The following is a 26,156-nucleotide window of genomic DNA, read 5'->3' as shown; positions in this document are numbered from 1 at the left end:
TGTTTCTGGGACTTGCTTGCATTATATCTTTATTGACATTAATTTAGAACATATTCTCCATCGTGTACTTTATTAACAAGGGGAACATACAGTCCAGTGTTACGTCTCTTCTCACTTCATTGTCTCAGCATTCTTAGATAGCTGGTAAATGCTGGCTTCGGCAGCTGTAAATGCTGTTATAATTATGCCATTCCATGCATATATAACTTCAATTTTAAATCTTCTACAGTATTTATAAGTAAAATATATTCATTTCAAGGCAGTCTTCTAATTTATATTAAAGAAATTGTTATATTAGAAGAATGATACCTCTTTTTCTCTCATGTAACCTTATATTTCTCGTTGCTTGTGTTTCTGGTTGCTTACCTGGTGTGTCTTTATTCCAACTAGTTATTTAGTACAATAAGTCCTTAATGCAAACAGCAGTCATATGGGACTCAAGGTTTGTAGTTACTATCTCCAGAATTATAGGTTTGGTTCCCAGCTGAGATTATAAATGCTGATCTTTTAAAATACAGTTCACAAAGAGATGTATTTTAATGCTACTCTTAATAGTTATTTAGGATATATGGTGCCTGTAGTATTGCAGCTGTAGTGTTGTAAAAGGCTCTTACAGAAATGCACACATGCCACACCATTTCCTGCCAGGTGCTCATTGTTAAATAGGGAGCTGTGGTTTATTAGCAGCAGTTTTCTTTTGCAGCAGTCTGACACTCTAGCTCCAGGGTGGGCAATAGTTTTTGCAGGGGGCCACTCCACGAGCTTTGGTAAGTCATCATGGGCCACACATTTCTACTATTTGAGTTTGGGTGTAAGAAGGAGCTCTGGGACGCCACTGGGGTGCAGGGGAGATAATGTGACGTGTAGGGAGGAGTTTGAGTGCAGGAGGGAGCTTGGGGCTGGTGCACAGTGCTGGGGTGCAGGAAAGGTTAAGGCATCTGGGTTCTGGGAGGGTGTTTGGGTGCAGAAGGGGCACTCTGATCTGGGGTAAGGGGTTAGGGTGTGGCACAGGCTATGGCCAGGAGGCACTTTGCACAGGCAGCTCCTGTCCCACGGTACAGTGGGGTACTCAGGCTACCCCAGAAGCTGCTGTTGCCATGTTTCTGTGTGCCCCTTGAGGAAAGAGAGGCAGTGGACCTCTGAGCACTGCTCCTTCCCCCCAACACTGTCCTCATAGCTCTCATTGGCTGGAAATCAGCCAATGGGAACTATGGGGACAGTGCTTGTGGGCATGGGCAATGCACGGAAATCCGCTGTCTCACTGTCCCCAAGAGGCATGAAGAGAGAGACCAGCAGTAACTGGCTGCTTTTAGGGCCATGGCAGGCAGGCAGCCTGCCTGAGTACTCCTCTGAGCCACGGGCCGTATTTTGTCTACTCATGCACTAGCTGCATCTCAGGGCCCAGATTCACACTTGGCTACTGCAGAGGAAGGTAGAGCTGTAAGGGGCTCATTACCTCATCAGACCTGAACGTAGGCCTTTGGCTGTGGGAGGTGGGGTAAGGGTGGGTGTGCTGCTTGTGAGCCTCGCGGTGGGCAGAGTGGGGAATTATGCCTGAGCCCTGCTTCTGAGACTGACTGGCTGTGGCACAGGGGAAGCACTGTGACACCCTAAGGCAGTGGTCCCCAACCTTTTGGGGTGCCGGGCGGTGCACGCGCCGCGCGCCCGGGGGCGGGGCCGTGCACGCACCGCGCGCCGGAGGCAGGGCCGTGCACCCGCCGCGTGCCTGGGGGTGGGGTCGCCCATGCGCCGTGCGTCCGGGCACTTGGCGGGCACACATAAATACCCGGGCGGGCACCTGCAGGCACTGCATTGGGGACCACTGCCTTAAGGGGACTCTGGCAGCAGTGCGTGTGCTGCTGGCAGGGTGCAGAGCACTCATTGTGAGCTCTGTGCGTGACTCCCCAGTGGTGCAGGCAAGAACTGGCAAGGCGGCTAAGGGCAGGACATGCTGGGCCACGTGGCCCTGAGCGAAGACGCTGGACGACCTCATGGCACCCCAGGAAATCAACACATAGCCAGCCCCAATCAAGGGATAGGACTGTGGTACCCATGGGATTTGAATCTTCCTCAGCACTGAGGAGTGGAACTCTCAGGGGATGGGAGGCTGCCAGGAGCAAGTGCCTCTGGGGCAACTCAAGCAGTGGCAGGGCAGGGATGGTGAAGGCCACTGTGGTAGTTGTCGTACTGATACCCTCTCTCTCCAGGGAGCCTGCTCCAGGCAGGCCTGGGTCTGTGCGCTGGGGAAGGGAGATTGGGTGGCTCCTCAGCACAAGCACCTCAGTCCCCACAGACTAGTCTGTGCTTGCTCTAGATGCATGGGCATGGAACTGGTGAGGCCTCGTCTCGGAGCACTGGCGGGGGACAAGTGGGCCCCCCCCCCCTTAGCCCTTCAGAGAGCTGGAGAGGGGGAAGACTAGTGAGTCCCCCCTCAACCATTTGGAGAGCTGGAGGGAACTGGTAAAGCCCCCTGTCAGCATGTTTGAGAAGCAGAGAGGAGGAAACCAGTACTTGAGAGAGCTGGGGAGGGAAAAGGCAGTGAGGCTCCCCCACCCCTCCCCTTGGAGAGCCAGGAGAGGGAAGCTGGTAAGGGCCCCCTCCCTGACCCATGTAGAGAGTGGTGATGGTGGACCTGTGAGGCCCCTCTCCTCAGCCTGTTTGAGAGCCTGGGGAACCAGTGAGGTTCCCCATTAGGGCTTCAGTGTACGGGAGGAGGGGGACTGGTGCCTCAGCTCTTCAGAGAGCCAAGGAGAGGGAAATTAGTAAGGTCCCACTTCAGCCCTTCGGAAAGCTAGAGGGGGGTATGGATGCAGCCCACTCTCAGCTCATCAGAGCGGGCTGGGAGGAGGGAAACCAGTGAGGCCTTCTCTCAGCCCTTCAGAGACCGGGGGGCTTAAGTCCCCCCTAAGCCTCTTGGAGAGGCGAGTGGAACTAGTTGAGGCCTTTCAATCCTTCAGAGAGCTGGGAGAGGGAACCAATGAGGGCTCCTCAGCCATTCTGAGAGCTGACGGTGGGGTGCGAGGGTGTGTGTGGATGGTGAGGCTCCCCACAACACCCCAGAGAGCTGTGGGGAACTGAGGAAACCCCTCTCAGCCCTTTGAAGAGCCATGGGGGAGAACGGGTAAGACTCCCCTGCCCCTCAGAGCTGGGGAGCAGGGAACTGGTGAGCCCCCATCCCTTCCAAGAGCTGGGCGGGGGAAATGAGTGAGACTACCTCAGAGAGCTGGGGGGTGGGCACACCTCCCCCTCAGCCCTTGGACAACACGGGGGGAGGGGCGGAAGAGGGGGAAATCAGGTGAGGCTCTCCCTGTCCTTCTGAGAGCTGCGGGAAACAAGTGAGGCCCCAGTGCTTCAGAGAGCCAGGGAGCAGAAATTGATGAGGCCCCTCAAGATTCTCTCAGAGCCAGGGGGGCAATGGGTGAGGCCTGCCCCATAACCCTTCACGGTGCCAGGGTAGGGAAGCTGGTGAGAGTCAGCTCCTCAGAGAGCTGGAGAGGACTGGTGAAACCACTCCTCAGCACCTTGGAGAGCCAGAAGGGACCAGTGAGGCCTCCACCCAGCCACTCAGAGAGTCGGGGGTAGGGTGGGGTGGGAACTAGTGACACTCGCAGCCCTTCTGAGATCTGGAGGGGGGAAATGGGTGAGGTCAACCCTCAGCTCTTCGTAGAATGGAGGGACATGGAATTGGTGAGCCTCCCTCCCTCGGCCCCTCAGAGACCTGGTGGTGGGAACTGATAAGCCCTCTCCCACACCATAAGAAAGCTTAGAAGGGACTCTGAAGCCTCCTCTCAGGGCTTCAGAGAACAGGTGGTGGGGGAGCTGCGCGAAGTTTCCTCTACCCTCCCAGCTCCCGCCCTTTGAGGAGCATGTGGCACTTCAAAGTGCCGTACACTTGCACAGGGCAGGGGCAGGGTGAAGGAAGCTTCACACAGGTCCCCTGCCCCCAGGCTAATCAGGGCTTGGGGGTGGGGGAGCTGCGTGAAGCTTCCTTCACCCTGCCCCAACCCTGAGAGGAGTGCGCGGCACTTCAAAGTGCCACGTGCTCCTTGCAGGGCGGGAGGTAGCTTCTCCTGCTCCTCTTGCCCCCAAGCCCTGATTGGCCTGGGGGTGGAGGACCTGCACAAAGCTTCCTTTGCCCTGCCCCCGCCCTGCATGAGCATACGGCACATTGACGTGCCGCATGCTCCTCGCAGGGCGGGAGGAGGCATCCTGTGCTCCCCCACCCAAGGCCCTAATTGGTGGGGGAGCATGGGAAGCCTCTTCCCACCCTTCCAGGGGCATCGGTGCCTAGTGGGAAGGGGGGGCAAAGGGGCTATCAATTATGGCCTGTGGGTGGGATAGCCCAGAAGCATGCTGGCCCTGCCCCTTCCGGGGCAGCCCAGGGCCACTTCAAAAAAATTTAAAGTGGCCCCCACCAAAAATTATTGTCCACCCCTGACTTATAGCAATGGAGGGGACCATGTAGGCCTGTGTTTCTATTTGTGGCCTGCAAGGCATTTTGTTTACTGTTGCCCATGTGCAGAGTTGTCAGATTCCACTGGTTTCCGCCTGCGTAGGTTTTTTTCCTGCCTGTGTTACTAAAGTGACATACATATAAAGGAAGGACATGGGAAATGAGGTGTGTGCTGATTGCACAGATTGACTGAGAGCAGCTGTGAGTTCTCTCTCTGTATCCAGTCAAAGCACTGCTATAGTTCACACCCTGCAAATTCTATCCTTTAGCACAACAACTCTACCCTGGGAGACCTGATATGAAGAAGGGCCAGTCATGCGGCCCACTCGCTAGCCTAGGTTGCCCATTGCGGATTTACAGTAACAACAGTTTATTGTGCCATAGCTGGCAGAAGGATTGTGGATAATATTAGCGCTTAGCAGCACTAAAATGGTCTTATATTCAGGTTGTAACTTTTGAGCAGGGAATTGCCTTCTTGTTCTCTGTTTGTATAGTGCCTAACACTAGGACTCGGGCTCTTTGGCTCTATTACACACAGACACCCCAAGGAAAATGCTGCTCTTCTCTGTGCCAGTTTGGATGAATGCAGCCCAAGCTCACTAACTGGAGGTGGAGGGGTATGTGAAGAAGGGGGGCAAATGGGGCAATTGCCCTGGGCTTGGTGATTCTAAATGACCCAGAGCTCCCTGCTGCAACTGCTGTTACTGCTGGCTGCCCCGCCCCAACCTGAGACTCTACCTTTGGGGAGAGTGGATCTAGGTGCCCCCTTCCAACTTGCCCATGGGCCCGGTGCGGCTCTTGGCTCCCCTGATTTAGCCTACTTTCACTCTTATCCAAGAATATGTGAGCCATGAAAGACTTTCGCACCTGGCATACTTTCGATTTGTGTTAATGCTCTCTGATGAAGTGGGTTTTGCACATGAAAGCTTATGTCCAAATAAATCTGTTAGTCGTTAATGGCATGTCTACACTAGAAAGTTATTTCAAAAGAACTTATTTTGAAATATTAACTCCCGAAATAACTATTTCGAAATAGCGTGTCCACACTACGGGGAAAGCCTCAAAATTAGTCTGGGGCAGGCTCCCTTAATGTTGATGTGTTACATCGACTTAGAGCCCCAGGAAGCATTGGGGAGTAATTACTATGAATGACTTTGGGGACTAGTTATTTCAAAATAGCAGCAGTGGAGCGTCCACATTACCGCTATTTCGAAATAACTATTTTGAGATAAGTGTTATTCCTCGTGGAAAGCAGGAGTTATTATTTCAAAATAACCAGTCCCTTATTTCGAAATAAGGGGGGTCATTTAGAAATAACTCCCTAGTGTAGACCAGGGCTAAGGTGCCACAGGACCCCTCATTGTTTTTGCAGTTACAGACTAACACAGCTATCCTTCTGAGAATATTAATGCTGATGACCAGGGCTCGCCAAGCAGTGGTGAGTCCCGCTCACCAGCTGCGCGGTTCTGCACATGCGCAGATCGCTCTGCGCCGGCTTTTCTGGGTTCTAATCTACTCGCCACAGGCGAATAGATTACATTATTTGTTGAGCCCTGCTGATGACATTTGAAAACCAAAGACATATTGTAAAGTGAGGACTCGATTCTCATTTACAGTAAAGAGGACCTTATTTTCAAAATTAGGTACCAGTGATCCCTCAATTGTTTACATCCATGTGCAGAATTAATTTTGTTATGTGCACCAATATGGAGGCGATGGGACCAAGAGGTTCAGAGTGTGGGAGGAAGCATAGGGTTGGAGTACGAGGTGGTGAGGACTCTGGCTGGGGGTGCAAGCTCTGGGCTGAGTCCAGGGATGAGGGATATCAGATGTAGGGAGTTCAGGGCTGTTGCAAAGAGTTGGGGTGTGGGGTGTGTGCCAGGGCTCTAGGATGGGAGCAGGGATTTGGGGTGCAGACTCTCCTGGGGCTATAGTGCAGAGAGTGGACTCCACCCACCCCTTCCCACAGCAGCACATGGGCTTGGGGAGAATGGCTCTCAGCTCAATAGCTCCAATTTGTTCCCTGCCCATCCACTTCTGCTCTCCAGGCCCCTGATAGCCTGCTGCATGACCCTGCAGCCTAGAGGGAGTTTGAAGATGCAGATAGGCACCTTGTAGGATTTCAAAAAACACCAAAGCAGGATAGGTAGCTATCTGTAGAGGAGTGTTTGAAAATCCCAGTAGGTGCCTATCTACATCTTTAGGTGCCTGAAAATCTGGCCCAAAGTCTGAGTTGCATCACTTCATTTACAGGTCCCTTCATGCTGTCAGAGCAGTATATATATTGTATAAATAAGAATCTGACCCCCTTAAAAATGAGAAGTGCTAAATGAGTTCTTAGTATCATAAAGCTACCTGGTCGTCTGGCTTAATTTCCATCAGAAGTATTTGCTGTTTGAAAAGAAGTATAGCTGGACTTTGCTAACGTAAATCCAGACTCTATTTTCCCTTAAAGATAAAAAACATGTACTGCAATATTGTCTAATGAGATTTTTCAAATATATGGTATCAGGTACGTGTGATATGATTAAAAAAGCAAATTCAAATTAAAGATTTGTTGTGTTGGGCTTGTTGCCATTCATTTTTTTTAAAGCTAACGTTAGCTTTTAAAGTTGAATTTGTACATAAGTGTCAAGATTTATGCTGCTGGATATATTGATAATTCAAATGACATTGGTATATATGAGAATACTTGGTTTAACCAGTCTGGGAGTTCTGATTGCAATGAACAGCAAGCCTTTGAATTTGTCGTGTTAGAAGGGAGGAGGAGGAACTTATTTTGAAGTCTTGCCTACACTGGGAAAGGAAACATTGAGAGTATCTGTGTAATCTTGTACTGATGAGCTGGCATCATTTTGTTTTGTAAGGACTGGTATTTGAGATCCTCTGCTCTGTGGTCTCAGACAAGCGGTGGTGGGCATTGCTACTAAAGATTCTCTGAATTAAGGAAGGAAAACAAATCCAGAAATGCTGTATGAAAACCCCCGTTACATTTAATGCTGTCTGATGCACAACAGGTTTTCTACTCTTTAAAAGTGTATACCAGGTAGGTACTGAATTAGCTCAAATGTGTATTTTTGTAAACACTATGTGACTGATGACTACTAGATATGTGAACATCTTTACATTTTTATGCTGTGCTATCATTTCCTTCTGGGTTTGTATTAACAGGTTTAATTCCATTACAAGATTGTACTCTTAAAAATATGATCAATTTCTGTAGATAAAGGATCCTTTAACACATTATCTTTTCAGAAATTCTTTGAGTATTTAACATTTAGAATAGTTTGCCATACAGAATACTTAAGATTTTTTTTAAACAAAAGTTTTTTACAGTGTCACTACTGCTACTGAAACAAAGGTGAATATTTTCAGTCAAATTATGGGAAAACAGACATTTCTGATTTAAGAAACAAATTTCAACTGGCTTTGGATCAGGCCCTTACTGAATTGTGAGGAATTCAAATTATAAAACATATACTGAACCTTCTTTTAAAGCTTTGTTCCATCAAATATGTTTATGTAACTGATTATCTCATACTCCAGAATAATTTAGATTTCATCATTATTTTTGTAATACAAAGAAAGAAGTTTGTCATTTGAAAATATTTCCCAATTAGATAAGAGGGTAATTTTATTTATTAAGGATGCTTTTCAAAATATAAAGTGTTGGCATTATAATAGGAAATACACTAAAGCTATGTTGTAATGGGAAATATATTAATGCTATATTATTATAGGGCTATATCAAGCCACCATTCTTAAACAGAAGGCCCTGTTCAAATCAATAATGGTTCTGCCTAAAAAAAATCAATGGACTCATATGGTCTTTCATTCCCAGACATGTTTAATAAAATCCCAAGTTTGTGGGAGGTGAGAAAAAAAGCAACTTTGCAATAACTGAACTATTAACTTTTAAAAGTCTTATAAATACAATATTGGGGTTTGGGAAAAAACTAATATAAATACTACAGCCTAACAAGGAAATAGTTGTTCATATTATTAAGGCAAATGTTACCATGGTTGTAAATACCCTTATACATAAGTTTGAAATCATACAGAATCAGACCCTGAATTGCTGAGTAAAATTATCATTCGTCTCCTTCTCCAAATCACTGAAATTGTAGCCATATAGTTCCTCAGGAAAAAATGGATAACCTTTTTATGTAACCTCCACCTTTGCTATCCCCTCTCTAGTCTGAAGAAAAAAATGTAATTCATAGTTAGTTCTGTTTATCCAAGATTAGATCATACTTTTTCCTTTAATTTTTAGAATATGGCAAGGATCATTTCTTGGTGACTGTATTGTCAGCATCCTTTGATCACTAGTAACATTACATGTATTCGGACACCTCAACACTTCCTTAAAGATCTTCAACTAGAAATAAAAAAATTGTAACCTGAATGGGATTTAAAAATCCCTGACCTTTGTTTCCAATTTGTTACTAAAATGGTGACTTGCTCTGGGCTGGAGAGCCTGGGGGCTAAGACAGCCCTGATTACAAGAAGGAAATCAAATGATTTAATATAAACCGTAACAGGAGGCTGCAGAGGTGTGTCTGGTTGAGTAAGGAAGTCAGATGGAAGGGCTGGTGGCTTCAGGTCGAGCTTATGATTGTGGACTTTGTTGGATTATTTTGTGATTAACGACTCTGGCTACATTTAGTAGGAAACAACCCCTGAAAGGGGTGTGGTAAGCCATAACAAAGATTCTGCAGAGATTCAGGAGCCCACAAGAGAGGGGCGGTTAGAGGCAGGGCACTGCAAAAATGCCCCTGGCCACAAGGAGGCATTTAGGTGGAAGCTACTGCTAACAAGCAATCGTCCTTAGCCAGTTTGAATTTCAAAATCGATGTTACTGGTTGAAATTCCAAGCAGTTTAGGAGATGATAGATTTAAAATTGACTTAATTTGTTCACTAGTAATTTCATAGTTTTAAAGATGAACACTGAAAATAATTTTTGCAGAGATTAAATAGATGAAGTCTTCAACCCAAGAACCCTAAAATATTTCACTTTTCTGGGTGGCATTACTCTCATCTACAAATGTGAGCTTCTGTATGCATTTTTAAGTGATAATATTCTCATACTATGTTAATGATATTTGAAAATACAGGCAGTCCCCGGGTTACATGGATCCGACTTACATCGGATCCCTACTTACAAACGGGGTGAGGCAACCCCACACTAGCTGCTTCCCCCCAGCAGACCAGGGAGACGCGAAGCTAGCGCTCCCCCCAGCAGACCAGGGAGACGCGGAGCGGCTTTTCTCAGCAGACACCTCAGCTTGAGAATAAAGGACTGAGGGAAGTGAGGTGTGGGAGAATAAAACTGAGCTCTGGAGAAATGTTTGGCTAGAGTTTCCCCTACAATATGTACCTGTTCCGACTTACATACAAATTCAACTTAAGAACAAACCTACAGTCCCTATCTTGTACGTAACCCGGGGACTGCCTGTATACATTTAAACTACTGAAAAGCAAATTACTAAGGGTGATTTAAAAGAAATAATATACACCTCCACACCATGTAAGTTTAAATTTCAGCTCTGTTTTGTTTTTAACTCTAGCTCTTAATATCCTTATTCTCCCTTATCAAATATGTACCAGTAAGAGGGGAGTACAACAGAGAGGGATGATGATCCCTGAGCATGCAGAGTTTTTACATTACCTCAGTTTCCTCTTGTTTTTGTGTTCCTCTTCTATATTGTACATCTTGTCTGCAGCAGGCTTCTGTTACTGCAGGAAGTGTCCACAGGGAAAAGTCTGCTGATCTGTTTCTCCAAAGAGAAATCATCTGGCCCTTAAAATAGAAATCCCAAAGTAACTTTTTAGATTGTGTTAAGACTGATTCGTTGTTCTAGTCTGTAGTTTAACTTTGTAGCAAATTGAATTAATCTATTGTGTGCAATACCACTGCTTCAACTGAATCAATGACACACTTCTCACTGACTTCATTCTGGTTAATATTTTACATACTATTTTGTTGTTGTTTTTCCTGGTGTGGTTTGTTAGTGCTATACATTTGGCATCGCACATATGACTATCCAAAAACTGTATAAAGTCTGCCAAATTTTTAATCTATCTGTACATAAAGGTGATATTAGACATATTTAATATTATATAGGGTACTATGTATTAAATATAAAACAGTAATTTCTCATTTGTCAAGAAAAACAATATTTGGATTTTCATGTGTGTAAGTGTTTTGGATAAGGACAGTTCAAAGCTTCAAAAATATGTATTACAATGGTATATTTTTGTGTTTATGAGAACTATGATGCAAACTAAGATAATTGCAAAATGGGCACATTTCAAGTTATAAGTTTACCCGCTATCATTACACAGTTTTACTTTACAAGTAATTTGGGTGAATTTAGTTTCTGTTGCAGTAGTCCAAGTCAACACTTTGAGTGGTGTGGCTGATGATCCATCTGTTCACCTTTGTGGGTCATTAAAAAAAAAAAATCCCTCAGCTGAATCTGAAGTTCCCTGAAATGTTGGATTATGAGTCTTTGGTGGTTTATGCTTGTGCTTCCAGTTTTGTTTTAATGGACTCTGAAACAACCGCCCTCTAATGCAGTCCTAGTGCTTGGGCTCCAGTCTGAGCCTTTGTGTCTACACTGTAGTTTTAGAGCCCAAGTCAGCTGAGCTGACACAGGCCAGCCATGGGTGTTTTAGAGCAGTATAGACATACGTTCATTAAGGGAATTGCTCAGAGGCAGTAGCAAGGTAGACTGTGGGTGACACCCAATATGAGATGTTGAAAACTGTGGGTGACACCCAATATGAGATGTTGAAGGCATTGGCAAGGAAATATTGTTTATCCTTTTAAAAACCTGCACTTCTGCCCTTAATTCAAAGTCAACTTAACACTTGAATCACCTTACTTTAATGTAAAACAAGTGCTGGTGAAGGGAACCCATATCACCACAAGGGTATGCAAAAAGCTCAGTACGTGCTAAACAACCTTTAAGGGAAATAATTTAACTGATAGCTACGATATAGATTTTCAGACATTTTCTTTGCATCCAGAGCTTGACAGTGAAATCATAAGTCATTAGGGGCCATGCAACAAGGCAGCAGTTCTTACTTGTCTGGCTTTAGTACCACTGCAATAAAATGTTCTTACTGGGAACTGCAACTGTCAATTTTGAAAACCATGATCTAGTTTCAGAGTGAATTGCATGTTTGAACCCTCTTACCTCAACTTGGCCTTCCTCAAGGGCACCCACTTAAAGGTTTCCGGGTATTTTTCTGTCACCTCTTTTGAGTGGAGAGTTGCATTTCTCCTTCCAGACCAGGAATTTAGGGTTTCAGTTCCTCTGCACCTAACTGTGATTTCCACAAGAGATCTGACTGGGATCCAGCATCTGTGGTTAATGTTTCGCCCCAGGGGCTACAATAGCATAAACCTGTTACCATTCAGACTTCACAAACCAAAATACATATATGCATTTCAGAGAAAACATTAAAAAAAAAAGTTACCATGTGAATGCTAAAAGCTTACCAGAGGTCCATCTATCGTATGATCCCCCCCAGAAAGCTAAAGTTTCCCCAACCCTTCTGTGACAGTGTCCCCATATTTTATGGCAATATTTTTGAATATGAATATGCATAATTCATATATGCTATATGCCAAATGGGATAAGTAACTTATCGTTCAAGAGCGTCTGACCCCCTGAATATGCATATTTGATTTGTGTGCAAGTATCTTTCTTGTATGCAAAGTTAGAAATATGGAATGTAAACCTGCTTATTAATCTAGGTCTTCTACAGAAAGTGGCACTTAAGACTCTTAATGACGCCATGCTCAAGGCAACGATCTGTGAATGGTTTTGTTTTTCCTGTAAGCCTAAACTGTGGTTGGTCTCACAAAGACAGGTGAATTTGGTATGGCTTCACTGGGGTGGGGAGGATGTAACAAAGAGTTTCCGCTCTGAGGAAATTCTATTTAAAGGATCGGTACAATGATGGTCTTCAGCTGGTTTCACAGGCTGTTTCCCATTACAAGCAGATACATGAAGAGACCTGGAAACAAAGAACTCTAATGGGGGGATGGAAAGAAGCAGTTGGGCCCAGGTTAGAAAAAGATCTAGGATGAGAAATTTGTGATATTCAACTATTTCTCTTAGGACATGTCTATACAGCAGGGCAAAAGTCGAATTCAGCTATGCAATTTCAGCTACATCAGTTGGGTAGCTGAAGTCGAAAGAGCTTAGTTCAGCTTTTGGCGCTATCTACACAGCAGGAAGTGGAAGGAAGAGCACTCTTCCTTTGACTTCCCTTACTCCTTGTGAAATGAGGGTTACAGGAGTCGGAGTAAGAAGTCCCCCTTACATGTCATTATTTCGAAATAACGCTGCTGTGTAGACATACCTTTAGTGTACTGGGCTTAGCTGGCATGCTTTGTTTATTTTAACTTAGTAATGTACTTTGATCTGTTGCCACTTGCAACTACTTAAATGCTACTTTTTATGCTTAATAAAATTGCTTTTGTTTATTATCAAACCTAGTGTAAAAATTGTTATTGAGAGTCCTGGGACAACAGCTGGCATTTTTCTATTTCATTGATAAAGAGAGCGAACTCGATGAGCTTCCTCCTTGTAAACTTTTATACAGAATGAGATGAATTCATTTGGGGTTTTGGTCCTATTTGGGTCTGTGATCCTGGATGCAGGAGAGGCCTGAGGCCGGCTGTTGCAGCGGTTGCCCCAGGTGGAACGCGTGGTTGGCGCCCCCGTCTGCAGGGCTGTCAATGGGGTGACATCATCATCAACATTGGGTGCTCTGGGCACCCCGTGACATCATGCTGGATGCTGACAAGTCCCTGTAATTGAGTCTTCCCAGAGCTAAGCAGCTATCAGTTTATATGTTACCCTGCTGCGGGCAGGGTGTTGCCCCAACTTTGTGCCTTTGCTGGGGGAGTCCAGAGATTCTGGCCCAGCAGGAGAGGGTAGTGGAGTGCCCCAGAGGGCAAGCAGGTGGGCTCAGTGGTATGATCAGTACATCGGGTCATAGTCTCAACGGGATTTCTGTGATCCAACCAGTCACACCTTCCACAAACTTGCCCTTTCCCTGCCCCTCTTTGAACTTAGCCTTTTAAGATTAAAAATATTTTATTTGCCAGTCTCTGAAAACCCAATTTGAACAAGTATATGCAAGCCTGTCCTGAAGATGGTACCTCTCTGGATGTACTAATAGCCTAAGTCATTGGTTTAATTACTCCTTACTCTCTTTAATGCCTGAAGGATCTGTGTTAACCCTTCTCATACCACCCCAAGAATTTCATACAATTCCTGGCCCACAATGACATATAAACTGTTAATTAATTTAACGTAGTATGGTCTCCAGAGATACTGCACCCAGTTGTAATATCTGTCACATAAAATTTTACTACAGTATCTTGGATTGCTAGAGATGAGATTTTGTTAGATATTTAAGACCTTCCTTGTATGTCAAAGTTAGGATGAAGTTTGTGTCATGAAGTCATATTTTGCAGAGAGGGTTTAGTTGTTTTACTGGACTAAATTGAACTACCGGTATATTTGGTCAAATGTGTCTTCTGTGGGTAAACGGAGGGTTTCGGATTGAAAATAAGAAAACTACTAAATCAAACTTAATAATTTGCTATCTTTAGTCAACAAACAACATACAGGCATAACATAGAATTAATTATCAGCTGTATAGGTGATAGGGCATTTCTCCCTTATATATTTATATATAATCTAATTTAAAGGTTTACGATTAAGAGAGTGCTTAGGGCCTACCAATACCTTAATCTGGCCCTGAAATGAATGCAGCTTCATATTCACAGATAACTATAAAAGTTTGAAAGTCTCAGAGGGGTAGCTTCAAGCTCATCTGAGGAAGTGGGTTTTGCTTACGAAAGCTCCTGATATTATATTTATATTAGTTTCTAAGGTGCCACAAGACTACTCATTGATTAGAAAAGTTTGCAGATTTATGAGATTAAAAAAAACGAGGCAATTAAATGTTCAAGTAGATTTTCTGAGATCAAAGTTCTGAGTAGAATTCTTCAAAAACTTGAGAGTTAGGATTTACACACACCATTGAGACATGTGTTAGATAACAAATTTGAAGCTTAAATGCAATGTGTGAATTATATTTCATTGTTATTGTTGCTTTAAATTTTGACTGCATATTTACCACTATATAAAAAGACTCAAGACATGCAGTTTTGTTACCTGAATGTGCTTTAGTTTAGAAAATTAAGCAACTTTTAATGTTTTCATTTTTCTAGATTATATATTTAGGATGAATATTTGAACAACAGATATTCTGCTTCATTCTAGCTTCAAAATGTCCATGTGTGCATCTTCTCACAAGGAGTTTTCTCAGTTACTGCCAATTCAGGATATTGGACGTAGTAAAACAGAAATTAAAAGCTCACCTTCTGGCATCAACTCTCCTGTTTATAGCTGCAGTCAGTCTGTTCTGACAATGGAACAGAGTCCAATTTATATTCCTTCATCTTATGTGGAAAACAGACATGAATATTCTGCAATGGCATTCTACAGTCCTACTATGATGAATTACAACATTCCTAGCAATTTTAGTGATTCAGAAAGTGCATCTGTAAGGCAGACATCAAGCCCAAATGTTTTATGGTCTGCTCCTGGACATATTTCTCCTTTGACGTTACACAGCCAGCCATCACTTTTATATGCAGAGCAACCAAAGAGCCCCTGGTGTGAAACAAGACCAGTGGATCATGCACTGCCTATGAACAGGTAAATATTTTATTTTTCAACATTTTGCAAGTTATTATCTGACACTAAATTCAATACTTTTAAGATGGTATTGTTTTTACATATGATTTATACACATCAATCCATAAGAAAATGAACTCCATAAGCATTATTGTGATTTTATAATATAATGTTAGTATTTTTTACTTTTTAAGATGGCTCTGTCTGGAATATTATCTCCAGCTACTGAGGTGGGTTACTGTACTTGCTTTGTCTTAAAATACAGAATTACTCATTACTATAAACTTCGTAAAACCAGAGCTATGCAAAAACTTGCATCTGAAAGGACTTCCATTCTGTGGCATACTTTAAAACAAGGGTGGGAACCCTTTTTTTGAGTTGGGGACCAACCCACAGAAAAATCAGGTGGGAGCCACACACAAGTGAAAAGCCAAACCCTCCCACAGGCCTCACTGACTTGGCTCCTAAGTGAGAAGGAGAAAAAAAGTCCTCACAGATATGGCTCCCCAACTGAGAAACAGGAAGAAAAAGACACTTCCCTCAAGCTTCAGTCCCATGAAGGTGTGTGATGGGGGAAAGGCACCGAGGCCCCCTGGCAGGATTAACTCTTCTAATCGCCCGAGGCTAGTGGATTTTGTGGGGTCTTTACGCTCTGGGGTGGGGCCAAAAATGAGGGATTCAATGTGTGAGAGGGGCTGCCAAGAAGCAGAATGGGGGTAGCAGTGCAGCGTCTGGGCAGGAAGGAGGGTGTAGGTGTGGGGTGGAGGTGGGGGTGTGACATCTAGGGAGAAGGGAGGGTGCAGGAGCAAGGTGAGGTGTAAGGTCTAGGAGGGGGTGCAGGAGTGAACTAGGGGTGGGGGAGTGCGGGATGTGTATGCATAGATGGTGATGGGAATTTTGAGTTTGACTTCCACTGAGGGAGGTTAACCAGTTGCCTACACTTAAACAATGGCTGATGCCCTTCATAACCTGAGCCCAGGATGGGATGTGCCCAGATGACACCTTTTACCTGGGTAGCCAGACAAAGGCTGGAGGAGGAGCTTCGGAGAGATCTGGGACCAGGCAGATGGAGAAGTATTATTCTGACTTCACTTGTTGTGCAGGGTGGGGAGGGCCAGAGCCCTGGCTCTAGGCTCCCCTTTCCTAATGATGGATTTTACGGTATGTTCCGGTTTTCTGTTGTACACTGTGTTCCTGTTGACTAATAAAGCCTTGTGTTCTATGTACTGGCTGAGAGTCACATCTGACTGGAGGCATTGGTGCAATGCCCAGGGAAACTGAGGTACATGTAGGGTTATTATAGGACAGGAAAACTCACATGCCGCACAAGAAGATGAATAAAATCCTCACGTCAGCACAGGTGGGATCATAAGCATCAATTACAGAACACAATTACCCAGTTTATGCGCACAAATTCTGTTTATAAATGTGGGGCATTGCAAACACAATTGTTCCTTCAGCTACTAAATGTTTAGTCATCTGGTTGTTGACTTATTTATTACAAGCATTACTACTTGTATTCAGTATCATGTAAAGAATCCAGATTCGATCTATTAAATGCTACACGTCAGGAAAGTTATTCTGTTTATTCTATTACCTATGTTCTTCCCCTGACACAAACGCAAGGCCTGAGATGGCCCTCTGCAGGCTGTGTGTAGCCCAAGAGAGAATTCTCCTAGCACAGCCTTGCCTTGAGAAGTCACAGCAGGTCATGCCAAAAATGTGCTGTAAGCCAGGGACAGCCAGAAGGCTGTTGTAACTTCCGGTATTAAGTTACACTGGTCACTGGCATGTTCCCTGGGACAGCTCTGCCTCTCCTGGGCAATGTCTTCTGCCCTGTGTCTCTGGGAGGCTCAGCATAGTATCTGAGCCTGCATTTAGTTCTTCTTTGTATGCATGGGGGCATTTTATACTGGTTTTGCTAAACATAGAGGCTACGTCTACATTGGCACCCTTTCCCGGAAATGCTTAAAACGGAACAGTTTTCCATTATAAGTATTTCCGGAAAAAGCGCGTCTACATTGGCAGGATGCTTTTCTGGAAAAGCACTTTTTCCGAAAAAGCGTCTGTGCCAACGTAGACGCGCTTTTCTGCAAAAAAGCCCCGATCGTCATTTTCTCGATCGGGGCTTTTTTGCAGAAAAGACTACTGGGCTGTCTACACTGGCCCTTTTCTGGAACAGTTTTTCCAGAAAAGGACTTTTGCCCGAACGGGAACAGCATAGTTTTTCCGGAAAAACAATGATGATTTTACATTAGATCATCATTGCTTTTCCGGAAAAGCAAGCGGCCAGTGTAGACAGCTGGCAAGTTATTCCGGAAAAACGGCTGCTTTTCTGGAATACGTGGCCAGTGTAGACACAGCCATAGTGTTTCATGAGTAGACAACTGCTATACAGCTTACTAGTTAGCTGATTTTTTTCATGTTATGCCATAGTATATTTTGATCCAATTCACGGGGGAGGAGGTCACAGCTGTAAGAATGGGGATTGATTATAAATTCAGAGCACAAAGATAAAACAGAAGCTGTTTTCTTTATTGTAGATACCTAGACTTGAATAAAAACATTTTCCTATAATCCTGCTTCTCTTTTTTGCTTCATCCTATGGTGACATATTAATGCAGTATTCATTGTTAATTTATTGCCAGGGAAACAATGTTTATGATGCTGAAAACTTATGAATAATAACTGAAATGAAAGATCAAATACAGGAGAGTATGAACTCTGAGGAACCAGTCCCCTATTTTGTTGATCACAGGCAGAAGTTCCAAACAACTTTAAAAACCCATAATGAAGTAAGGTATTTATGCTTAAATATGAGATACAAATCTTAGCTTGAGTTGAAAATGCAGGGTTGGAAGGGACCTTGAGAAGTCTTCAAATCCAGCCCCGTGTGTTGTGGCAGGACTAAGTAAACCTAGACACCACCCCTATCTGGTGTTTTTCCATCCTGTTTTTAAAAAACTCAAATGAAGGGGGATTTCACAGCTTCCTTTGGAAGTTATTCCATGGCTGAACTAACTTCATAGTTAAAAAGATTTTCCTAAGATCAACCTATATCTCTCTTGCTACAGATTAAATCCATTACTTCTTGTCCTACCTGCAGTGTGTATGGGGAACAATTGATCACCATCCTCTTTGTAAAAGACCATAACATATTTGAAGACTGTATCAGCCCTCACCACCCATAATCTGTTCTCAAGACTAAACATGCCCACTTCTTTAAACTTTCCTTGTAGGATAGTTTTTCAAAATCTTTTATCATTTTTGTTCCTCTCCTGTGGACTCTTTCTCCAGGTTGCCCACATCTTTCCTAAAGTGTGGTGCCTAGACCCGAACACTGTATTCCAGCTTGAGGTTGCACTAATGCCAAATAGTGGGACAGTTACCGCTCATATTTTACGTACAACACTCCTGTTAATGCATCACAGAATGATACTGGTCTTTTTTTAAAAAGTATTATATTTTTACCTGTATTATGTTCTTTTAAGCTGTATTACCCCCCAGTAGTTCCTAGTAATTCCCCATTTTGTATCATAGAATCATAGAATACTAGGACTGGAAGGCACCTCGAGAGGTCATCGAATCCAGTCCCCTGTCCTCATGGCAGGACCAAATACTGTCTAGACCATCCCTGATAGACATTTATCTAACCTACTCCTTAAATATCTCCACAGATGGATATTCCACAACCTCCCAGGGCAATTTATTCCAGTGTTTGACTACTCTGACAATTAGGAACTTTTTCCTAATGTCCAACCTAAACCTCCCTTGCTGTAGTTTAAGCCCATTGCTTCTTGTTCTATCCTAAGAGGCCAAGATGAACAAGTTTTCTCCCTCCTCCTTATGACACCCTTTTAGATACCTTAAAACTGCTATCATGTCCCCCCTCAATCTTCTCTTTTCTAAACTAAACAAACCCAATTCTTTCAGCCTTCCTTCATAGGTCATGTTCTCTAGACCTTTAATCATTCTTGTTGCTCTTCTCTGGACCCTCTCCAATTTCTCCACATCTTTCTTGAAATGTGGTGCCCAGAGCTGGACACAATATTCCAACTGAGGCCTAATCAGCACAGAGTAGAGCGGAAGAATGACTTCTCGTGTCTTGCTCACAACACACCTGTTAATGCATCCCAGAATCATGTTTGCTTTTTTGCAACAGCATCACACTGCTGACTCATATTCAGCTTGTGGTCCACTATAACCCCTAGATCCCTTTCTACCGTACTCCTTCCTAGACAGTCGCTTCCCATTCTGTATGTGTGAAACTGATTGTTCTTTCCTAAGTGGAGCACTTTGCATTTGTCTTTATTAACCTTCATCCTGTTTACCTCAGACCATTTCTCCAATTTGTCCAGATCATTTTGAATTGTAGTTGTGCATTTGATTTTTTTCTTCCTCACTGAAATACTTTCCACTTGTCTTTATTGAATGTTACCAGAATGAAGTCTTACATGCTTATTAATAGTTCACACAGCCTTAGACACTAGAACCTTATACAGAAAAATAAGAATTTAACAACAGGGATCTAATATCTTGAAGTATATTAAAGAGCACAGGCCAAGAGACTCAAAAATAGGAATCTAGTTATGTTTCCTTCTTTCCTCCCTCTTCCTTAACTAAAAGTTATTTTTTAATTAAAAAAGTTACAGTAGTCAGAACAAAGGAATTATGGCATAAAGTGTACACACACACACACACACACACACACACACACACACAAAACTATATTAAAAGAACATTATTAAGATTGGAAAGTGAAAAATTAGAAAATTCCAAAATTAAAGTTAACTATGAAACCTTAAATTAGCTCCATGCACACATTATGATGGTACAGTCTTTAATTATATGATCACATACTGTTTTTTCACAAGATCCCTGCTTCATTCCTTGCATAGTATGGAAGATTCTCATTTAATGTCTTGTTTCAGAGAGGTAGCTATATTAGTCTGTTTCAGCAAAAACAAGGAGTCCTGTGGCAGCAAAAGCAAGTCTTATGTGCTATAGGACTCCTTATTGTTTTCCTTTAATGTGTTGTTTTTCCCCCCTAATTGGCCAATGTGTAGCTCGAGGCCACTCCCCTCTGCCCTCCACCCCCCTGAATACTGTTCACACTGTTATGAACACAGAATTATTAATTTTCTCAGGGTCTTTTTTATGATGCCATTTGAGAGTCATAAACCATCTTAGTCTCTCGGTCTACCTCCATAGATTTTAACTCTCTATGGGTATGTCTACACTAGCCCCCTAGTTTGAATTAGGGTGGCTAATGTAGGCATTCGAACTTGCAAATGAAGCCCGGGATTTAAATATCCTGGGCTTCATTTGCATGTTCCTGGGCGGGCACCATTTTTAAATCCCCTTAGTTCGAAGTGACTGCCTGCGGCTACACGTGTCAGTCAGAAGTTAATCCGAACTAAGTCCTTAGTACAGATTAACTGTTATACCTCATTGCAGGAGGAGTAACAGTTAATCCGAACTAAGGACTTAGTTCGGATTAATTTCTGACTGCTGCGTGTAGCCACGGGCAGTCAGTTCGAACTAAGGGGATTTAAAAATGGCACCCGCCCGGGAACATGCAAATGAAGCCCAGGATATTTAAATCCCGGGCTTCATTTGCAAGTTCGAATGCCTACATTAGCCACCCTAGTTCAAACTAGGGGGCTAGTGTAGACATACCCTATATTATTTTCTGTCTTGTAACATGAGTTAGTTACTCATTATAGTGTCTACTTTTCTTTTACTTCCAGCTTTAACATTTCTCAAGTTTAATAATAGAGCTTCAATATGCTTAAAAATAACTCTTTACAGCATGGGTGGGGATCCTCAGGCCTGGGGGCTGGATGCGACCTCCAGCTTGCCTGGATCTGGCCCCTGAAGTGCTCCAGCCCCATCCACCCCCTGCTGCCCAACTGCAAGCTGGAGCACAAAAAAAATCTATTAGGGTGCTCCCCCCAAGGTCTGGTATGCAAGGGGAATGTGCAGAGTGTCTTTCTCCTTCTCAATCAAGGGCCACATCAGTGAGGGGAGACTTTTTGTTTTGCGTTGTTGTTCTTTTCACTTGTGTGCAGCCCCCAACTGATTTTTCTGTGGGTGAGTGACTCCCGACCCAAAAGAGGTTCTTCGCCCCTGCTTTACAGTATATGGTTTAAAAGAATTAAGGTATTCTTAATTGATCTTAATCCTGTTTGTAAATATTAGGCTAGTGAATGTTTGTTCTCATTAACAATATAAAAATACAGCTATGCTTCTAACATTAAACCCTAAGTGACTTGTTTTCCTACAGAAAAAGTGAAATAGATGACAGGAAGGAATATGTACACCAGTTTTTACTCCCTGAAATAGAAGGAAATTGATCATGCAGGATATATCAACTTGCTGCTAATTAATAATCTTCACTCAGTGCTCCCCAAGACTGGTCCTTGCCAATGTGTCTGCGAGAGTACATGTTCCTGACTCAGAATTTGGCAATCAATTAAAACGTGTGTGAGCAAGAATCACGCTAGTTAATCCTCTAATCTTATTAATACTGTGCAGTCTATTCACATCTAATAACTATTCATTTTTCTTAAATCCTAGTAAACTGAATTTAGCCTGCAAACATTTTCAGTTGCCCCACCCCCTCATATTTTTTTAGTCAAAATCTATTCAGAATAATCTCTTACACTAGATAACCTCTTTTTCCTCTCTCCAGCTTTTCCAGTTTTGTAAAAGCCTTTTGAGTTGTAATACTTACAATCTCTACTAAAATAAGATGACTATTTTTGCCCCTTCCTCCTTTCTTTAAAACTGGGATAAATCTGTTTTAGTAATACTTAACATTACATAACTACATTCAAGCATGCTTCTACTCTTTCCTTTAAAAATCAAAGTTCTTATAAGAACTTAAGAACTGCTATCCTGGGTGAAACCAAAGGTCCATCTAGCCCAGTATCCTGTCTTCTGACAGTAGATAATGCCAGGTGCCTGAGACGGAATAAAAGAACAGATAATCATCAAGAGATCCCTCCTGTCATCCATTCCCAGCTTCTGACAAACAGAGGGTAAGGACACCATTCATACCCACCCTAGTTAATAGCCATCCTCCCTCCTACCCCAGCACCTCCCGCCCGCTGGTGGCCCCGCCAATCAATTCATCCTCTCCTTCCCAGCACTTGCTGCCCACCATAATCAGCGGCTTTTCTGTGCACATCGGCTCTGGGAGCGACGGGATTGAGCAGGGACATAGCACACTAAGGGGAGGAGGCAGGAACAGATGGGACAGGCATGGGGTCTTGGAATTAGTTGAAATTGGTCCTGCCTTGGGCAGGGGGCTGGACTTGATGACCTCCTGAGGTCTCTTCCAGGTCTGATTCTATGAACTGGATGGGTGGGGAGGCTTGGGGTAGAGTGGAGAGCTGAGCATCCCCCGAGCCCAGAGGAAGCGGGCACTTAAGCTATGTGTAGACTACATTCCTCTTTCGAAAGAGGAATGTAAATGAGGCAAATCAAAAGTGCAAATGAAGCATGGATTTAAATATCCCGCGCTTCATTTGCATATACACGTTCAAGCACTTTTTTGAAAAAGGGTTTTCTGAAAGTGAAAGCGCAGTCTAGATGGGGTACAGTACATGTTCTTTAGAAAAAGGGTTTTCTTTTCGAAAGAACCCTGTCTAGACTGCACTTTCACTTTCAAAAAACTTTTTTGAAAAAGCGCTCAGACATGAATATGCAAATGAAGCATGGGATATTTAAATCTGCGCTTCATTTGCACTTTTGATTTGCCTCGTTTACATTCCTTTTTTGAAAGAGGAATGTAGTTTAGACGTGCCCTTATATATCTAATCTTCCTCTATCTATTCTTACTAGAATGTTGCACAAGTAGAATTTGAGAGTGACTCTGGAGACCCTGCTACTTTGCTTATATTTAGGCACATAAATGATTATGTACTTTGGTGGGGGGGTTTGTCTACATTAACACAGAACAATATATTCTTTCCAGTTCTAGCTACAAATTCTATTTGACAATGACTTAAATCATCCAAAGGCTACAATCATCCACAGGAAAGACACTGGGGTTTCTTCTCAGCTTACTGACAGCACACTTTGTTCTCTGTGTGTACCTTATGAAATAATTTCCTAGCCCCTCTTTCTAAATCCCTCTCTTTTCTTATTGTTTCCTTTTAACATCTAGTGACACGAATTGATCGTGATTCTCTATTTGTATCCCAGTTTCCATTTACATTCATCCATCCTTTATCAGATCATTAAGTATTGTGTTTGGAACTGGTTGGTACACCGCAGAAACAAGAAATGTTTTGCTCCCCAGTGACCTTGCCTCTCCCTCTTTCCCCTTCTTACTTGTATCCAGACCTCATTTTGTCCAAGAGTCTTGCCATTAGGACATTTCATGGTAATCTCAGTGCAGGGCTTATGATAAATCTCACTTTCCCTATCTTCTAGCCCCTGAGGTTTCAAATTCAGCTCAACATGAAATTCAGCCAGCTGTAATGAATGACTCAAGATCCTCATTAAGGAATAAATACCTCCAAGGCAAGGCGTATAGCACTGCCTGCTCCTGTTTTGTTGCCACTAAAATGATTTATCTGCTTGGTTGAAATTAAGAACACTTTATCCCCCCCAATAACTGCACAATTAATTAAAACCCTCTCTCTTGGTATTAGTACTCACAGACAATCCAGAAATGGGCTGTTTTGATGAACCTCAGGACAGCCTTATGCTGCTTATGAGATATTTTTGGAACATCAAAGGAGAGGAAGCTTCTTGAACTTAAGATGTAATCAAAATAGAAATTTATCAGGTTAGAATTCTATGTTGCCAGTGACTACCAATATGTAGCAGGCTAAAGTCTATTTGCCGATAGAGTTTTTTTCTATTGCATCAGTCATACTGGTATCTGTGAACTTGTCTCCCATGCATCAGAGGAGTAGCCAAGTTCTTCTGTAAGAGGAAAAATGTAAACAACAACAAATAGTCTAGTAGCACCTTAAAAACTAACAAAACATGTATATAATGGTCATGCCAATTCACTTTCAGAATATGATCTGAAGAAGTGGGTCTGCCCCATGAAAGCTCATCACCTAATAAACCATCTTGTTAGTCTTTAAAGTGCTACATCACCGCTTTTTTTTTGTTTTACCAAAACATGTAGATGGTATCATGAGCTTTCGTGGGGACAGCCCACTTCTTCAGATGACCAGAGTGTTGGGGGTAAGTTTCCTAAATTCAACATCCAACCACAATTATTTTTCTAAAAGCAATGAACTTTGTAATAAACACATAAAACTGCTCTGAGTGATTAATTTAAAATAATGTCTTTCTTTCGGTGCATTAAATATGTAGTAATCTGGAATTATTACTTTATGAAGCTTTAAGAGTACATTTAAAATATAAAATCAGTTTAGAAATACTGATTATGAAAATGTAAAACAGAGAAGAATGGCATCATGTATTCCATAATATTTAATGTTGTATTCAGCAAGACAACTGACTTGCCCTTACTACAAAGTTTTTGCAAATAAATCTCTAACAAACATCAAGGTGCGTCAGAAAACCTGTGACTGTTATTTTTTATTCTTGTAAGTAGTGCTTTTAAATAGGTACCTTTTGCATGTCCAGTCTTCACAATCTGGCATGCAGTGGAAAACACACTCCATTTTCTTTAGAAAGAAATTATAGAAGAGTAGGGTGTTTTTTTTTTTTTTTCAAATATCGTTTGTTACATTTGGATTCAAAGATGTATCTGGAAAGGAGTGAGCTGGGGAGGGTGGGGGAAGGCAGAGAAGACAGTGGGGAATGAGTGGGGGCTGGGCAGAGTGGAGGTGGGTCTGGGGCAGAGTATGGGCAGGACCACAGGCTGGGGAACTTGCCTCTCCAAGTGGCAGCGTCACCCACCACCCATGCATCCAATCATTACCTTTCACTAGGTTCCTATGCACAGGTTGGGCCTCCCTAGTCCAGAACCCTTAGGACCTGACCAGTCCCAGATGAGGGATTTTGCCAGACTAGGGGGAGGTCATTCAGGCCTCTCTGCCATAGCCCCCCCCCGCCCCAGCCTGACCCGCTGGCCTTCCAGCCAGCTCTCCACCTGCTGCCGGCCCCACTGCCCTGTTGACCCCACTGAGCAGCTGTCGCTGCTGTGGCCACGCACTGGGGCTTCTGATTCTGGGGCAGCTGCGCACCACAGCGCTGAGTCCTGCCAGGCCACTGCGGCTGCTGCTGAGCTCACAACCCTGCCAGGCAGCAACGCCTAAGCCCTCTGGGCAGCCCTGCTGCTGTGTGCTGGGCAGCCTCATTGGCAGCTCACTACAGGCAGCCAGCTGCCTGCAGTCCCTGCAGGACTCCCTGCTGCTGGCCCTCCACTGGGTCCTGGATCAGAGAGTCCTGGTTTAGAGAGTTTTAATCTGTTTTTAAATTGTGTGAGGTTTTTTTTTTTATGATTATCACCTCAACAGTATAATCTGGGGTGGGCAATAATTTTTGCAGAGAGGCCACTTCACAAATTTTCGTAAATAGTCACAGGCTGGCTTGGGCTCCCCAGAAGGGGTGGGGCCTCGAGCGGAAGGGGCGGGGCTACAGAGAGAGTGAGAGAGAGCGTGTCTGTGTGAAAGATTGATACTTCGTGTGTGAGAGACCGACCTTGTGACACAGATTGAGCATATGTGGGCACAGAGATGGGAGTGTGTGTGTGGCAGTGACTGTGTATGTGTGTGGCACAGAGAGGCTGTGTGTGGTAGTGACACGGAGAGTGTGTGTGCTGGCTAAGTTTCTGAGAGAAGCCACGCGCTGTCTCTTTAAGGGAAATCTGTCCTGCTCTGGACTCCTCTGAGTCACATGCTTCAGATTGGAGCAGCTCTGATGGCTGTGTGTCTCCCTCTATGACCCCTTCTCTGCAGAAATGGGGTACAAGGGCAGGGGAACATCTTGACTTCAGCATTCCCCTCTGCCTTCCACCCCCCTGCACAGCTAGCAG

General features: G+C 43.6%; 1 protein-coding gene across 1 annotated transcript in view; it reads left to right on the top strand.

The window, feature by feature from the left end:
- Positions 1 to 705: 705 nt before the first annotated feature.
- ESR2 (estrogen receptor 2) overlaps positions 706 to 26,156 on the top strand; it is a 65,324-nt gene continuing 39,873 nt past the window's right edge. Inside the window, exons 1-3 of the mRNA XM_006134078.4 lie at positions 706 to 767; positions 7,321 to 7,499; positions 14,716 to 15,205. Of these exons, the coding sequence (XP_006134140.1) occupies positions 14,775 to 15,205 (431 nt within the window). The 5' untranslated portion in view covers positions 706 to 767; positions 7,321 to 7,499; positions 14,716 to 14,774. The remainder of the gene's footprint in view (positions 768 to 7,320; positions 7,500 to 14,715; positions 15,206 to 26,156) is intronic.

This window comes from Pelodiscus sinensis, chromosome 4, assembly GCF_049634645.1.
Source record: "Pelodiscus sinensis isolate JC-2024 chromosome 4, ASM4963464v1, whole genome shotgun sequence".
NCBI lineage: Eukaryota > Metazoa > Chordata > Testudines > Trionychidae > Pelodiscus > Pelodiscus sinensis.
The sequence above is the reverse complement of the archived record's forward strand: the minus strand, read 5'-3'. Positions and strand labels throughout refer to the sequence as shown.